Source organism: Carassius carassius, chromosome 43 (genome assembly GCF_963082965.1).
Source record: "Carassius carassius chromosome 43, fCarCar2.1, whole genome shotgun sequence".
Lineage (NCBI taxonomy): Eukaryota > Metazoa > Chordata > Actinopteri > Cypriniformes > Cyprinidae > Carassius > Carassius carassius.
Window position 1 is genome coordinate 13,061,827 of NC_081797.1, and position 18,528 is coordinate 13,080,354.

An 18,528-nucleotide genomic window follows, 5' to 3' on the forward strand; every position below is an offset into this window, starting at 1 on the left:
ACGAGTCGACACTTTAGGCACGTTATACTTTCACTGAAGCAAGCGAACGATCTCGGCATCATCGCGGAAAGTGAGGAACTAACTCATCTCTGCTTCATTACAGTTTGCACATATTTTTTTTGTCGCGAACGTCGATCTTCCTTCAAAACATCAGGTAAAAGAGTTGCGCGATAACGTGCATCATCACTATGACACGGCATTAGATCTGGCTTTTGTTCACACAGCGCTCGTCCCGGGACTGAACCCGGCAATGTTACTAGGTCCCCGACCTGGGTTCAATGCCGGAATCAATCCTGGGATGTGTTTGCTTTCACACAGAAGGCGACCCGGCAATGTTCAGGCAATTTGCCGGGTCCGGTGTGCAGTGTGAAAGGGGCTTTACATACAACGTCTTGAGCTCAACATAAAACACCTTTTATCTTTCTACGATACCAAACACTACTCTACCCAAAAGCATGACAAGCAATTTCAGATGAACACCATAGGATTTTCTGAGTGTTTCAAAACTCATAAAATTCTCTGATGACTTTTACATGTGTAGAATGTATACTAGGGCTGGGAATTGCTAGATCTCCCGATTCTATATTGCGATATTTAGTTTTGATTTCTATAGCAATTTAAGTATATACGCAATTTGTATAAATGCAATTTGGCTCTCGATGTCCAAGATGTTAATTTTTGTTTAAATATTTAAAATAATGTAAAAAAAGGTGTAAGTATAATTTAACCAATGATAACAACTCACTTAATAGCTTCAAAAATACAAATTAAAAACACAGACGTGGTCTCATTCAATAGGCTTAAAGGTCCCGTTTTTCTTGCTTTTTTGAAGCTTTGATTGTGTTTACAGTGTGCAATATAGCATGTTCATGTTTCGCGTGTAAAAAAAAAACTGTATTTTTCACACAATTCACTTATCTGTACACCGCTGTTTTCACTTTCATAAAAACGGGCTGATGACTTCCTTGTTATATAAAGTCCCTCCTTCAGAAATACGTAACGAGTTCTGATTGTGCCAGCGGTTCCTGTGTTGTGATTCGACAGCAGCTGAGCGCACACTGCCCTCCTGGAAACGCGATTGGGCTAGTTTTGGACTAGTTTTGAGAAGCAAGTGGGCAGGATTTGTTTTGAAAACCTGGCAATCCTGATCTGAACGCACGTGCTGGAGATGTACTTATAATTACAGAATGTCTTTACTGATGAGATGCGCATGAAAATCGCATTCAGTTTTTTGCACAGCCCTACCATCTAGTTAACAAAGCTAAACAGCGTTGCCCTTTGTGTAATAAGTTACAGAAACTGTTAAACGCACCAACTTAAATAATAAAATACACTTACCGGTTGTGGTCCATAAACAACGCCTTCTCCAGACAAAGAGGGAACTGCTCCATCTTGAAGAATAATCTTTGTGCGAATCCGGCATTAAACTGATTGAGATTGAGGAATCTGTCCTCAGCAAAATGTGCTGCACATTTTTACATGTTTTACATTTTCACAGTTTTACATGTGGATAATAATTTTCGGGAACCGAGTTAAGCATAAATCGTAACCATTGATCTCAAAGTACAGCGTCCCTGGGAAGGCCAAACAAAGGTGATTGGATTCCGAAATGAAAATAACAGCGTTTCGACGACATGGCAACTAACACAAACGCAACTCTTCCTCTTCTCTGTCGGAGCGCAACAAGACCACGTCCCCTTTTTTGTGTATTCCTGTGGGTGGAGGTTAGTCAAAAAACGGTTCTAGTAATGTCATTACTGCAGGAACTAGAGGGATGTAGTCCAAACGGGTCGTTCGATGTAGGCGAATTCTGTTAAACAAAATATCTCGCTTGGCATTGAACTTTGAGCTTTATAATTTTACAGATATTATTTATACTCTAACTACAACATTACACACTAACTAAAGTTTGAAACATGGGATCACGAAGAACGGGACCTTTAATCTACTAAAATAAAATAAAAAAAAACATGAGCGAGGTTTCTTTTTTTCCACCAAGATTTAATGATTTTTGATTATTATTTATATCTTTAGGTTGCAAGACTTTTATTTTGATCTCAATATGTCTTGCCCCCAATCCATTTTGACAAAGTTCTCATTGTACAAGCATTTGAATTAAAAAACTAAAAATATTCTGTGCCAGCTGACATACCAAATGCTGCAGAATGTTTTTTAACCAGTGACCATTTAAAACCATTTGTCTTATAAATCGCGATTTGTAACCCCCAGTGTTTACCTGTAGGAAAGGGCACCAGCAAAGTGGTTCTCGATGTAGTTGTCAATTACAGGTTTGAAGAGCTGGAATTTGCTGTCCTGCAGCAAATTTATAACATGCACCTGAGGAGAAAATGAAAATCATCACTTCATTAAAGCTTCAAGCATATCCATAGCAAAATTATTAACATAATTTAGCTAAATAAGTCCCTTTTGACTTTGGCAGAGTGTATTTTTAATTACTGACCAGCAGAATCAAGAACAGCCAAATCACATATAAGTGTACCAGTCTCTGGTATATCAATCATTGGTCAGTCAATCATTTGCCAGATGCACATATCAGTCAACCACTAAGAAATGAACTGTTAAATGAATCAAGTCTTTGAATCATCTGTCAACAAATCAAGTGTTAATGTACATTATCCTGCCTATTAAACTAGTTTAATCATATGATATGAGGACAGGAATTATAGCAAGAGAAGTACAAGATGAGTTAAGATGAATTACCTCTGGTGAATCATATGGTAGTAAATCAATTATTAATGAATCAACTGGTATCACATCAACCATTGATACCATTGAAACAAACACTGGTGAATCAACTGTTCAAATTGTCTATGAACCTTTTAAGGTGCCATTTCCATGATGGATTTAAATAATTTTATGTGAAAAGGTGGAGGCCATGGAATATGACACATTAGAATGCAACTGGCCAATCAGAATCAGGTATTCCAGAGAACCGTGTAAAAAGTAAAGTTACTGTACAAAACACTTCCCACTCAGCCCTAAAGAACGCTCAATCATGCAGAGTTTTTTTCAAATCTGCTTTCTGATCTAGAAGTGCTTTGTTCTGCCTGAAATAAAGAGGATGTGAGGACAGGAGTTGGATTATAGCAAGAGAAGTCTAAGATGGATTTTATGAGTTGCCATATTTGGCATGTAACCGTGGAAACACAGTGCAGGAGAGATGAGGAAAGCATCTTGAACTCATTAACGGCAAGAAACCATCTCCTTGCAGAAGAGATGGATGAATTTGTACGAGTTCACAGTCAAAATATGTTGAGTATCTGTGGAAACTAAAAACTTGAGAGCAATGCAAGGTCTTCCTTTCATACATTCACATTCCTAAGGTTTGAACAGGGCAACACTCACCAGGCAATCAAACACTTTAAGTCCATACCGCTGTGGACTCTCGTCTAAAATCCCAAACATGGTGTCCAGAATGTCATGTAAAAACTATACAGAGACAATCAATTGTTACAGAGAGACAAAAAAGTTATTTTTGGGAAATATTCTATGCTATTTCTGCAGTTTCAGTGGTAAAAGCAGGTTGCTGTATGTGTGTGGTTTATACCTTAACAATTTCAGTGCCATCAATGTCCTTCACTTTGGAGAGGCAGTCAATGATTTTGTCCGGATGAACTCTCCATTTCAGCAGGTCCAACATTTCACCTGGAAACAATATAAGGAACATGCAATTCTGAACAAAAACTTTTTGAACTGCATTATTGATAAAGTGGCTGAATCAGTCTTTTGGCAGATCTGTTAAATCCACTGGCAAAATAACCATTAATGAATCATCCACTAGCGAAATAAAAACTAACAAATCAAATGCTGGCAAATCGGACGTTTTTATATCAGTAGTTTCCGAATAAACCACTGAAGAATTAACAATTACAAAATCAGCTGTATGCAAATAAAATGTTGATGAATCTGCTGTTGACAAATCAATCGTTGATTAATCCAACACTGGCAGTTCAACTGCTGGTGAATCAAATATTGCTGAATACATCGGTACCAAATCAAAAACTGGTGAAGCAACTGTGGGTGAATCAACCATCATCAATGGTGAATCATCTGTTGGTGAATCCACCAGTACCAAATCAAAAACTGGCGAAGAAACTTTGGGTGAATCAACCATCATCAAGGGTGAATCAACTGTTGGTGAATCCACCAGTACCAAATCAAAAACTGGCGAATCAACTGTGGGTGAATCAACTGTTGGTGAATCCACCAGTACCAAATCAAAAACTGGCAAATCAACTATGGGTGAATCAACCATTATTAATGGTGAATCAACTGTTGGGCAAATCCACCGGTAACAAATGAACGATTGGCGAATCAACTTTAGGTGAATCGATTGGTAATGAAATTAATGACTGGCAAATCAACTACTTTAGGTCAATCAACCATCATCAATGGTGAATCACCTGTTGGTGAATCCACCAGGACCAAATCAAAACTGGTGAATCAACTGTGGGTGAATCAACCATCATCAATGGTGAATCAACTGTTGGTGAATCCACCAGTACCAAATCAAAAACTGGCAAATCAACTATGGGTGAATCAACTATTATTAAGGGTGAATCAACTGTTGGGCAAATCCACCGGTAACAAATGAACGATTGGCGAATCAACTTTAGGTGAATCGATTGGTATTGAAATTAATGACTGGCAAATCAACTACTTTAGGTCAATCAACCATCATCACTGGTGAATCACCTGTTGGTGAATCCACCAGGACCAAATCAAAACTGGCGAATCAACTGTGGGTGAATCAACCATCATTAATGGTGAATCAATTGCTGGGTGAATCCACCGGTAACAAATCAATGATTGGCGAATCAACCGTAGGTGAATCAACCATAATCAATGGTGAATCAACTGTTGGCAATTAACAGGTATCGAATCAGTGATTGGCACATCAACAACTGTAGATCAATTAATTATTAGCAATGGTGAAGGAACTGTTGGCGAATCCACCAGTACCAAATCAACAACTGGCGAATCAACTGTAGCTGAATCATTTGGTACTGAAATTAACTGGCAAATCAACTACTTTAGGTCAATCAATCATCATCAATGTTGAATCAACTGTTGGCAAATCACTTTGAAACGGATCAATGATTGGAAAATCAACTACTGCAGATCAATTATCATCATTGGTGAATCAATATCTGGCAAATAAACTTTTGGCAAATCAACTGGTACGAAATCAACCATTCTTAATTCAACTGTAGGTGAATCAACTGTTTAATCAAATATAGGTCAATCAACCATCATCATTAGTTTATCTACCGTTGGTGAATTAACTGGTACTGAATAAATGACTGTCGAATCAACTACTGTAGGTGAATCAACTGTCAACACTATTGAGTCAACCACTGGGAAATCAACTGTTGGCAAATCAACTGTACTTTAATCAAGTGTCTTCATATCAATCACTGGTGAACCTTTTAGGGAAGCATTCCAAACATTTACATTAAATATGTTCGATAGCTACATATGCGAGAATGACAAAAACAAAGGAATTCAACTGAATACTTAGACGTACAACCTGACAAAAGTGGCTTTGTCTATAGTTCATACATCTCACCAATATAGTTCAAAAATCAAGCTCAATATAAACAGCTAAACTTTAAAAAGCCTGAAGCTTAAGAATGAGTATAGATGCAATATAAACTGAATCTAACTTGGGTTCAGAGCCTTCAGTTAAATAACAGCCAGATGGCCGTTGATATGTGTGCAGTTGGGCAAAGGCACGGCAGAGCAGCAGAGACACTGGGCGAAGCTCCAAGGTCAACAGAAGCAGGTGTGGGCTCAGCCCGCTGTGATCTCCAGTCCAAACGCAGACCTCTCGGTTTTCTGCCACTGTTACCATGACATTCACCTGCTGAAGGGCTCAGATCAATATATCACAATATCAAGGTCATGATGCAGACGAGGCCATATGGCACAGAGAGAAGGTATTTCTGAAATCGCCGCTCCCTAACAGACATCAGACTGGATGGGATAGATCTGAGACAATCATTTCCATTTTACTTTTAGTTGCAATAAATTTGTATTGTTTGTGATTTGTGTTTCTTCTAGGGGTGGGCAATGTACTGATAGACACAATTAACCGGTAGAAATGTGTCAACTGGTAGAAATTTTAAACTATCATTGTCAGTAACCACGCTAGACTTGTACATCGGTTGTTAGATATGTTTTACTGAACACTTCCGTTTATGTAAATACACATATGTAAAAACCAATAAGAAGCTTGTTACAAACGCATATATTTATCACATCTTCCCCCTTTTTGGAAAAGTATGTCACTTTTAAACAAACAAAATTAAATCAAAAGTTCAATTTTACTGCTGATTATATCACAAACGTAAAACAGTATGCGAAATGAATCTGTCCACAAATAAGGTCTCCGTAATGCATTAATTAGACAAGTTTTGAAAAATAGTTTTGAATCCGTATTATGACTGGTAACGCAATGGCTTTCTTATCACTCGCCCACAATGTGTGGTCTTGGGTGACACTACATGTTGTGGAGTATGAAGCACAACTGCCGTAGGTTCTAAGGAAGGAACAGACGTTCCTTGATTCGCCTCGGGTAATTGCTCACTTGGAACTCCAGGTAGGTTACTTTCCTCATCTGTTGTGCAGCTTGGTAGATCTTGTTCATGTTGTATAGCAGTATCCCCTGGAATGGCTTGGAGATGTTTACGATTCCTGCAAAATTCTCTGTGGTCAGTTGACACATAGTATGACCTAGGCTGTTCAGCTTGACGACTTACGATCCCTTTCGTCATCCACACCTTTTCACCATCCAGCTTTAGGCGCACTGAGTCCCCAGGAGATAGTGGTAATAAGGATGTAGCACCATACCGTCGATTGAAGAAGTATCTGTAAGAATCCTTGGCTCTGCGATCCTTAACTTCCACTCTTTTCAAGTCAGGCCATTCAGGGACCAAGTTGCTTGACATCACTGGAACTGTAGTCCGGAGGTGCCTTCCCATGGGTATACTCTGCCACAGGGTTAAAGCGCATCATCCTTATTAGGAGCCGCTGACAGCGAATGGGGACCTCATCAAGGTTTTTTCTGGTTTATCAAAGGGACTAAAGGTTTATGATCTGTGAGTACTTTGAAGGACTCTAAACCACAGAGATATCGTGACAGCTTTTCGCACATCCAAACTGAAGCCAAACATTCTTTTTCAATTTGAGCGTAGCGCTTCTCTGCGGCTGTGAGAGTACGGGAACAGAAGGCCACTGGAAGCATCTTCCCATCATGCTCTTGAAGCAATGCCCCTCCTATTCCGTAACTGCTGGCATCGGCTGTGATGACTGTTGGCTTGTTCACATCGTAATATGCCAGCACTGGGGCCGCTACTAACATTTCTTTCACTTTTGTGAATGCCTCCTCTTGACTCTTGTCCCACCTCCACACTGTGTCAGCTCTCAGTAGCTCATTCAATGGCTGTAATTCGGTAACATTTTGGGGTTTGCTGAGGTCCCGGATAGCACGGACCTTTTCTGGATTGGGTCTAATGCCCTCTTGACTGAGACGATGTCCAACAAAACCTAATTCCTTCTGACCAAAAAGGCATTTTTCCTTCTTCAGCTTCAGTCCTGAGGCATGGATAGCCTTCAGTACTTCATCAAGTCTATGGTCATGTTCTTCATTAGTATGACCATATACTAAGATGTCGTCCATATAGCAGCATACTCCCTCGACGTTCCGAAGTAGCTCACTCATGCGTTTCTGAAATATCTCTGGAGCGCTAGTTATGCCAATTGGCAAGCGACGGAAACAGTACCTCTTGAAGGGAGTTATAAAAGTAGTCAACATCTTGCTAGCATCGTCTAACGGTATCTGCCAGAAACCACTGGCAGCGTCGAGGCTAGAAAAGACTGTTGCCCCTGCCAGTTTAGAAGTGATATCATCCAAGGTTGGCAAAACATACTTTTCATGAATAACGGCTTCGTTTAGTCGTTTGAGGTCGACACATATCCTGATGTCTCCATTCCTTTTGGTGACCGGCACCATTGGGGCACACCGTGGAGTGGGCTCAGAAACCTCTTCAATCACGCCCAACCGCTCCATTCTGTCCAGTTCTTGTTTTACCTTCGTAAGCATTGGGATTGGTACTCTACGAGCTACATGAATGCTGTATGGCTCTGCTGTACTTTTAAGCATTATTTTGACTGGTTCACATGCCATCAGTCCCAAAGAGCCAAACACATTCTCTCTTATTTCGTCTATTCTTTTTATTAGCCCCATCTGAATTGCAGCACTGCGTCCTAACAGATTCCCAACATGGGCTCCTCTCACCACATATGCATTCATCATGTACATATTTTTTTTTACATTTACTTTTGTCCTCATCTGGCCCATACACTCCAGCTTACCACCAGGACTGTTCAGAATGACATTTGTTTTCACAAAATCACAATATCCGAGAGCTCATAAAGTCCTCTTACGAACGCTTCTACAGTCTCTCCCTCTCGCTGACACTGCTGATGAAATATCACGTTTCTTCGGGGAATGAAGTGCTCGTCAAACTTCTGAATCACCACTTCATAGTTATCTCTGTCATCGTCATTATCAAATGTGAACGATTTGAATATATTCTCTGCATCCTGTTCTGTAACGCATGAATCTCTGTTTCCACTCCAGCCATTCGCTCTGCCTTTCAAACGGGAAACTTTCTGGCGGCGAAAATTTGAGTATATACTGTGCAGCTCTTCACTTATAAGAGCAATATAGCAACAGTATATCAGACTCCACTGAGCTAAAATCCCACGTTAGACTTGTACATCGGTTGTTAGATATGTTTTATTGAACAATTCCGTTTATGTAAATACACATATGTAAAAACCAATAAGAAGCTTGTTACAAACGCATATATTTAACACAATCATCTCTATCGTGGTTACAGACTCACGTGGCGTTGCTATGCTACGTGGTCACAAAAAAAACAAAACCGAAAAAATAAACGTTTTATTGAAAGTAAAACAATAAAATTGTACAGAAAATAGATTAATATTAAATGTCGAAATACTGTATTATTTTTATTCAGTACTATGCAACAGAATCAGATTTAACTGATTTATTTTTTTCTGAAACCTTGAACAGTTAAATACACACTTTTAATCGTCAAAACCCCTATAAACCCCTATATTTGCAAGTATCCTTGTAAACACAGTAATTCATGTCTTAAGTGAAAGCAAACGGCTGAGAAAGAAAACACATCTGTAAAACTATTTGGGATCCGGGCAGTTCTTAAAGTGACAGCAGTCTAATATTCCTGCTGTCTGTCATTAATGTGAATCAAACAAAAGTGAAAAAATCTCTCTCTGCTCTTGACTGACTAAATGCAGTGTTTTTATACATTTGATTACTTTACACAATGTATGTATTTCTTATTTATTTGTTCTACTGCAGTAGTTTTTTTTTTGTCCTATTGCCTGTAAATAGTTTCTTATTCTAATTTAATTACTGTTTACTTGTCATCAGTGAGCTTTTTTTAGGATAGTATTAGTTTTTTGTGTGATACTGACACTGGTGAAAAGAATTATGAAATTTCTATGGTATCAAAAATGTTGATATCATAAAGACCTTATTTAAAGCAAAAATAACTATATTGTGGTTAATGTTGCCAAAAAAAACAGGTACTTTGGGATAAGCATATTTTTGTGTTTTGCTTTGGTACCGAAATTGGTACAGTGCCGAATACTGAAATTTTGGTACTATGACAATGCTAATTGTGGTATATATCGTTACCATGAAATAAAATGACTCGTATCATAATATAAGATTTTGTTCATATCGCCCCCCCTCCCCTAATTTCGGCTTAATGTGTTTATGCCAGATCAGGTTTAACTTGATCTCATATCTCAAATCCACATAACTTAATTTAGTTTTTTGTCATATTGTTAGGAGGAACATCATCTCACCATTCTGAGTGAGTTTAGTGGAGCAGAGAGACGACTGGATCCAGAAAGATTCTTTGCTGTTCTTTATTGTCTGGCTGTTGCCCGGTTGGAGGCTGGCTTTGGAAAATGGCAGTTTAAGGTACCGAGCAGGATCCTGGAGATCAGCTGTCTCTTCACACTGTTGTGATGGAGACAGAGAAGTTCAAAGACCAAATATGTCACGAACACACAACAGATACAAAGAAACCATGGATATCACTTTGTATCTATCTATCTATCTATCTATCTATCTATCTATCTATCTATCTATCTATCTATCTATCTATCTATCTATCTATCTATCTATCTATCTATCTATCTATCTATCTATGTATCTATCTATCTATCTATCTATCCATCTATCCATCTATCAATCTATCTATCTATCTATGATCCATCCCCAAACATTATTTGTAGCAAGGATCCCATTATTTCTTATATCCCTTTCCTTTGTTAATTCTGGTACGACACAAAGTCTATATATGATAAGAAGATTCATACAAATTATACAAACAGACTGATACACAAAGAGACAGTACCTTGTGGACAATGAGCTCATGCGTTCCATCGGGCAATGGTCTCCCATCGTCCTGCATCAGAGGGACAAAAGAGAAGCCGAAAAGCTTCTTCTCACCCTTTTCCTTTGCTGCATGAACAGAGGCAATGGTAGTTATGTGAAATGGGTCAATAATTGCAAAGCATAAAATCTCAGAAGATGGAATAGGAAGTAGACGTAAAATCAATTTTTATGAAAAAAGTGCAAGCATAGTGGAGTCTCACTGGAGCAGTGCCTGAGCTCGAAGCGTAAGTGTGTGCCGTGAAACATCTCCAAAGGGATGGGTAGTTTGATCTGTTCGGCCCAGCGAGGGCTGTTACTGTGATACAGGACAAAAGAGCGGTGCTCATCCACTCCTGGTTCCCCAGAGCCACAACAAACCAGACCCTGAGAGAGAAACAGAGAACAGGAAACTAACCCCAATCACATTAAAAAAATATATTGATAGTCGTAATGTGAACCACTCAACAGTGTGTGTTATTTTGAAGTAGTCATGAACCATAAATGATCAATAATTTTATAAATTCTGGATCTACTGGGCCAAAAACTGAAACCGAAAATGCTTTTTTATAAACTTTAACTTCCCCCAAAAAATAAATAAATAATAAAAATTACTTGGCTGGTAATTTGACATCACAACCATGCAAAAGCATGGATGTTTAATATTACTTAGATAAGTGGTTCTCAACCTTTTTTTTCCAGCGGGCCGCACTATGGTCCAGTGCAAGTCTCGCTGGCCGCACGCATATAATTTACATATTACGTCACCAATACAAACCAACCTAACTTATAATATTATAGCCTAGATGTTATGATATCTAATCTATTACATTCATTGAAATAAATAAATAACTCTACTCCCCATAAATAAAGCACCTGATGCTGTCGGGAGCTAATCAATTATGTGAGATTCAGCTCAAAAGGAGTAACACAAAGAAGTTGCGATTGTAAAGCCTGTGTTATACTTTCCGCATGAGCAATCCAGTCGCGTACACGGCCAGTGCGGACGTTATACTTCTTCAATTTATACTTCTGAATGCGCACGCTGATGGTCCGCTCTGCAACAAACATGTTAACAAACAATTGCCCAGAATTATTGCACATCGCTGTCTTTATATGCATTTATTGACGGATTGCACAGGTTCAAGTAGCAATGAGCTTCTTCACACTGCCTGCACATGTGCAATTGTGCTTTTGAAGCCTACTGACCATGCGCACCTGTCCGCGCGGTCGTCTGCTCAGACCCTCGGCACACACTCTCCGATGACGATTTTTACGTCATGCTTACCTAGCGGTCCATAGCGGACCCGCGGACACAGAAAGTATAAGAGGCTTTAAGATGCAGTCTGTAAGACGTGCACGGGAGCATGACCCTGACGCACAACATTGCAGAAAATGTGCGTTCACAAATGTAGCCTATGTTGATCCAAATATGGAAAGCACTTCTGAATTTGATAATATGAAGTTCTCTCCAGAGATGTTTTGCCACATTTCTTCAATTAAGGATTGCTACGTAGTATGGTGTTATTTGCCTGAACTTCTTCAAGTGAGTTGCGGGTCAAACCGAAAATCCAGCACTTCTCCTTCACTACTGATACTGCGACTATTCTTGAATCTTGTTTGTACGTGTTCATTCGCTGGCATTTTTCCCATTTCTTTTTTTCTCCCTTAAAAACAAATTTGTCCATTCTGATGCTCAATTTTACCGAACTAATGGCTGTTGATGACTATTTGAATTGAATTCTGCCAAAGTGCGCACTTGTATGCGTTCGTAATGTTATGTGAGTAGGTCTGCTCATGTCTGAAAATAATATATGAAAAACAAAATAATTTCACATAAAAACATTAGGATAAAGCTTATATTTCATCAGTAGCCTAAATGTTTTAATTAATGTAAAAAATGAAATTAATTGTAAAACTGAACGTTTTTTTTATTATTATTTTTTTTTATTCAGCATATGGCAGGCCGCATTTGAATTCGTGACGGGCCGCGGGTTGAGAACCACTGACTTAGATTATGGTCAAATATTTGTTACTTTTAATTATTTACTGACAGAAATGCGATGTAGTGAACAAATGATGAGCATTTATTTCAAAACTGGATAATACAGAATAATTTTTTTAAAAAACAGTATATTACACTTCCACTTCAAGACAAGAAGAATAAAAAAGGAAAAAGACACAAAGTTGAATGCATATTACGTTAATAAACTGGATGAAAAGAATGAGAAAAAAAAATCTGAAAACTGGAATTAATTTAGACGCAAACATGACATGACATCCAATGACAGTTCTCACCTTCAGAAGTTGCCCATCACCTCCCAGCAGATAGACGGTGACTTCCACATTACGCGCCACGCTTTTTCCACCTTTCTCAAACTCACCCCTCTCAAGGGTCACATACAGGTCGTTCCTTATTTCACCTGCAGGAGGAAGATAACCATATCTCAGAAATCTTTCCCACCAACAGTTATCAGCTTATCAGGAGAAGTAGCTGAAAAGGAAGTTGAGTTTTCCATTGTGTGCAGATACACTGATAAATGACCATGAATACTTTGTTTACAATGCACTTCAAGACAATATTGTTGTATGTGTTTTTTATATAAGGCACATTCCTTTATGCATACATAAAGTCTGAGCAGGACAAGAAAACTGTGAATACATTTCAGCTGAAACTTACAAAGATCCTCAGAGATGTTAGAAACACCTCAAAACATTTCTAATTACTCTGTCAACACGTGTGGCTCAAAGGTGCCTCATTGCCAAATGAGGGTGTGAAAGCAAATATCAAATAAAACGTGGGCGCACCAGTGCATTGCATGAAAGGACAGAAAACAAGCCATTTTTTATTAGTCAAACAAAGGGAAAGGACACAGGAAAAAATCCCACTGATTTCGATCTTTAGTCGTGCATGTATATTGTGTGACACTGAGCATAACAAGAGCATCCCGTTAAATCAGTCCTATTTTGTATAAAATTGATTTTGTTATCTTTGTAAGATGTGTCTGTGTTAAATTATGATATCCGTATATGACATTGTTATCTCTCAAAGTTCATGGTAACTCAATAAAACCAGTATTTTGTTCCTGTAAAGCCTATATTTACTCTGCTAAGCCATTGATTAACCGCATAATGACATGATTAAACCATTTCTACAAATGGCACAGAGCAGCCACATTACCATATGCTATGATTGAATGACAAAAGATATCGTAAAGCTACAGATTTCATTTGCATAACATTGCAAAACACAAATGCAATGGTAATGAGATGAATAAAAGCAGCCTAATGACAACAAAATATGATTATCCCACCTGGAATGATGATATCGGAGAAACCAAGCCTCTTAGTAATAGAGACGTTGCGGGTGAAAAGACGCATGTAATCTTTGCGAATCTGCTCCATATCCCCATGCAGGAGCTGGAGAGAGACATTAAGGCCTACAAAATAAACACAAATGTATTTCAGTGAATCTTTGTGGTAAAATCTGACAGTGTTATTCCAAATGTAAACAGAAAACAACCATAAGTGTCTGCCAACAAAACAGCTGGATTTGCTGTTACTGTAGTGTATGTAGAGAAAGCCTGGAAGAGAAAATAATCCTAATAATGTATCATTCAGTCTCACAATTCACTCACTATTGTGGTAATATATTGGGGGGAGGGGCAAAAAACAAATAAATATATAAAAATAGTCATACATTTTAAATAGTTTCACAACTTATAAAAACAGGATTTTATTACGAAATATAACAAAGATCTCACAATGAAACACATTTTCCTCTGAATACAGTTTAAAGGCAAAGTCACAATAGTGAAATTTCAGCAAAATTTGCCAATAATTGCCCACTGTCAATAGTGTAGTGATGCGCAGTAGTATGGGAAATGTTTCTTTCTTATGCAAAAGGTCTTGTAAATTACCTAGATTTCACCTGCAAAATAAAAAAAAAAAGTTTAATCTGTAACAAATCTATATGTTTTTTCCCCTTTGGCTTCAATAGCACTTCCACCCTGTTACTTTTGTACAATCCCCCAAACTTGACTGTTCTTTTTATGACATCATCCACCAGGAAGTGACATCATTTTTTTGATGGGAAGACAACAGCACACTCGTCAGTAAGTATTAGCAAAAATATAGTCAATTTAGTATTTTCTGTTGGTTTGTCTCTCTTTAAAACATCCTGCTTGATAACATTATTACCCTCATATTATCAATATTTCAAAACACTTTTAAGTAATATTTCACTCAAAAATTATGTCACCATTTACTTACCCTCATGTCTTTCCAAACATGTATGACTTGCATTCTTTAGTGGAATGCAAAAGAAGGTATTTTGGGTTTTGGGTTGTATTTTTTGTCCATACTATGGAAGTCAATAGGACCCAAAACCATTTGGTTGCCAACATTCTTCAAAATATCTTCTTTAATGTTCCACAGAAATCATATAGGAACAACACAAGGCTGAATTTTAATTATTGGTGGGAATATCCCTAAATAAACAATGAAAATTAACTTCAACTTGAAAGTCAGTCCCTCTAAACAGCTAAATTTGTGTTTATTTCCACCCTTTACCGGTAATAAAAAAAAACACACACAATTAAATTTATTTTTCTAAAGTTGGAGTTCAAAAGGTCCTGCATAACAGGAATGATCCAGCTGTCCCTTGATTAACTTAATTATGGGTAATCCGGTACCCTTAATCCCCATTTGTATCATTTGTGCTTGTTAGATCATATTGTGACCACACTTAATGACAAGCATTTCTCTGCCTCCCTCATTTATGCAACTGATGAAAGCCAATGATTTTGACATCCGTGCACTAGATTTACACTTTAAAGTCCCAAGTCTCTTTGAAGAAACACTTTGTCTCTTGAGTAATTTCATCACAAAGCCCAGCTAGATGTTGAGTTCTTACACATGGAAATTTCACCCATTCCAATTCCTTCATTTGTCTAAACGACTTTCATCTCAAATATAACCCTGCTGTACATCTGCTGAGGGACACAGCCTGTGGTTTAGATTGACATGAGCGAAACGGCATAATCTCCTTCCTGCTTGATCGGCTTTTTTGACTCCCTCCGTTTTTTTTTATCTGGCCCTCTTCTTCAAGCTTAATCCCTTCGATGTCTTCCTCAGGGTTTTTGACTCCTTCGTTCTACAAGAAAGCTGTCTCATACTTCACAAACAGCAAACATAGAAGGGACATTTTTCTGTTTCAGATTGAATAGATGAGGTTTGATGGGTTTAGAAGCTCTGGAAGCATCTATAAAGCCATGGCTTCATTATGGTTTCATAATATATTCAGAGTAAGCTGCCTACACGAGTGAAAACATCAGCAGTCCATTCATTTTGAAACCACTTGCGAGATGATGCACACCAAGATTACATAACTACTACTCCACCACCTCCACAAAACATGGCATCAACAACACAACACCATGCACTCAGAAACCCCTACTTCATCTTTCATCTGTTAGCCTTTTTAAACCTAAAACGAACATTGTTGTTTCTTTATTTCTGTTCATTTTTTTAACCCAGCAACAAAATCAATAAAAGTTATTTGGCTTTTATCCAAGCGATTAGTTATAAGAGCTGGCGATTTGGCCATTAAAACATCTCAAGTGACAACAATGTCATTAAAAGGGTCAACTGCTCTCTGTGCACGAGATCGATATGGCGTTTTAGTCCACACTGATAGCTGATGAGTGTGACTGATAAATAGCTACTACTGGTCATCAATTAAAAAGATGTTCATTTAGAGTAACTGAATTACTGCAGATGGCTGGATGGCATTTACAAGCTGATTGAGATCAGGTTTTTTCTGATCTAGCTGAATGAATTACAGGTCTGTGTTTGTGGCTTCTCTGTTAAATGTTGTTCATAATTCCCATCCCATTTTAAAGTGCAGAGACATGTATAAGTAAGCCATGGTATGGATTCTTCCAAAAAGTTTAAGATCGGCACTTACAAAATAAAGCCAAACAAAACATAACCAAAAAACAAACAAAATAAAATAATAAAAGCAAAGCCAAGCCAAGCCAAAAACAAAACAAATAAAACAACAAAACAAAGCAAAGTGCAAAATAAAAGAAAAAACTACAAGAAAACAAAACAAAGCCAAAAATCTAATAAAACAATAAAAGCCAAGCAGAACAAAAACAAATAAAATAAAAACACAAAGTCAAGCAAAACAGTATAGCCTTAGCCACACAAAGAGCAGATCAAAACAAAAAACAAAACAAAACAAAGCCAAAAAAAAAAACTAAGCCGAGCAAAGCAAAAAACAAACCAAAAACAGAAGTCGAAACAAGCCAAACCTAAACAAAGCAGTTGGCTTGTAAATAAAAATATTGTTAGAAAACAAAATTGAACAAAAAACTAAATTTAACAGAAAATAGAAAATATAATATAAAAATAAGAACACTACTATACAAATATAGTACATTCAAATTAAATTACTAAAATAAAATCATCTCTAGAACATCATAGAGTTTACATAGAAGACAGTGTTTTTAATTTGGGCCAGTAAACAATCACCTAACAAACAATGCAGCCACCACATACTGTCTCAACAAGGCTCGCAAAATTTCTAAATCTGTTGTAGCCCTTCAAGCAGGCCTTTCTTCACACTATGGAAGCCCAAAATGAATTTAACTAGCCAGAGAAAAAAAAAAAAAAGATATTGACCGAACTTCACTGCGGACAAAATCAGCATGACTGAAAACTTCAGTGATTGTATTTTTTCTTCAAATAATAAGTTAGGAGTGTAGGGCTGCAAAAGATCACATATCTCACGGTTTGAACATATTGTGGGATGACCAAAAACTAGTAACATAACTAAAAAGGTCAACATTGTTAAGGAAATCTTATCGTAATTAATAAAATAAGAACAAATTACCCCAAGGGAGGGATTTCATTTCACTATATAAGATAGCTCGTCTGGCATTTTGGTAGCCTGACTGGAAAACACAATAGCCCCGGGACACTAGGCTAGTGATTTTGCAAGCCCTGAGCAACTTGCTTGAAACATCTCAGAACACCTTAGCAACCGTACAGAAGTGCCCTGGCAACTAGCCACAACAGAACAGAAAAGCACTGTTCATGTTTTCTTCAGAAAATGTATAAAGAAAGTTGCTCTTGCGAGCTGATATGGTGCACAGGAATTATAGACTTCACCTTTAATCCACTGCAAGTAAAAGAAACCACCACTTTTAAAATAAATGATAATAAGTAGCTATTAACATGCATTCTATTATGACAAATGCCCAACCCTAAAATTGAAAGTGGCCATGACTCTTTGAGTCATGCATACGTCATAAAAACAGAAGCGGCTGAATAACAGCTCTCCTCTGTCTCTCTGTTGAATTCACTCTGGCATATGATTTGAATGCATGCTTCTGCTGCTGCTCAGAACCTGTTGCTAGGAGAGACCCCAGCATTTCTCTGTAAAGAGTCCTGCTATTTATGTCTAAAGAGCATGAAGAAAAGAAATTCCGCAGCATAATTTGGTGAAATTTGAATATGTTTGAAATTTGGTGAATATTTAAATAAATCACTCGGTTCAACATTTTCAGAAAAACACTGTTGCTATGACAGACAAAATGTTCTTTAAACGGAAAGTTCAGCCAAAAATGGAAATTCTGTGCATTGTACAGTAGACTAAACCTTCTGCTCTTAAGTTGTCCAAAAACGGTGTGAGGACCAGACTGAAATTTCTCCTTATGTAGAAAGAAAGGACATACTGGTAGTGTTGCTTTCGTCAACAAAAATTATGAATAAATATCATCGTCAACGAACCTTTATCACGTAACAAAAATGAGACGTGTCTGGAATGGAGGTATTCTTGAGTCTATAAGGTAACAATAATATAATAAGATAACCTAGGTAAGTACTGGTACTTATACTATACTGACTGGGTTAAATGGAATTGCATTACTAAAAAGGGACTAAAATACAATTTCCATTGACTAAAACTAGACTAAAATAGTCATGCATCATTCTAAAGCAAT

At 37.6% G+C, this 18,528-nt stretch overlaps 1 protein-coding gene across 1 annotated transcript in view; it reads right to left on the reverse strand.

Annotated features, from left to right (window-relative positions):
• LOC132124812 (dedicator of cytokinesis protein 4-like) overlaps positions 1–18,528 on the reverse strand; it is a 75,042-nt gene that overhangs the window by 30,738 nt on the left and 25,776 nt on the right. Inside the window, exons 17-24 of the mRNA XM_059535964.1 lie at positions 13,834–13,959; positions 12,818–12,942; positions 10,744–10,906; positions 10,503–10,609; positions 9,946–10,102; positions 3,569–3,666; positions 3,367–3,450; positions 2,237–2,337 (exon numbers count right to left, since the gene is read on the reverse strand). Of these exons, the coding sequence (XP_059391947.1) occupies positions 2,237–2,337; positions 3,367–3,450; positions 3,569–3,666; positions 9,946–10,102; positions 10,503–10,609; positions 10,744–10,906; positions 12,818–12,942; positions 13,834–13,959 (961 nt within the window). The remainder of the gene's footprint in view (positions 1–2,236; positions 2,338–3,366; positions 3,451–3,568; positions 3,667–9,945; positions 10,103–10,502; positions 10,610–10,743; positions 10,907–12,817; positions 12,943–13,833; positions 13,960–18,528) is intronic.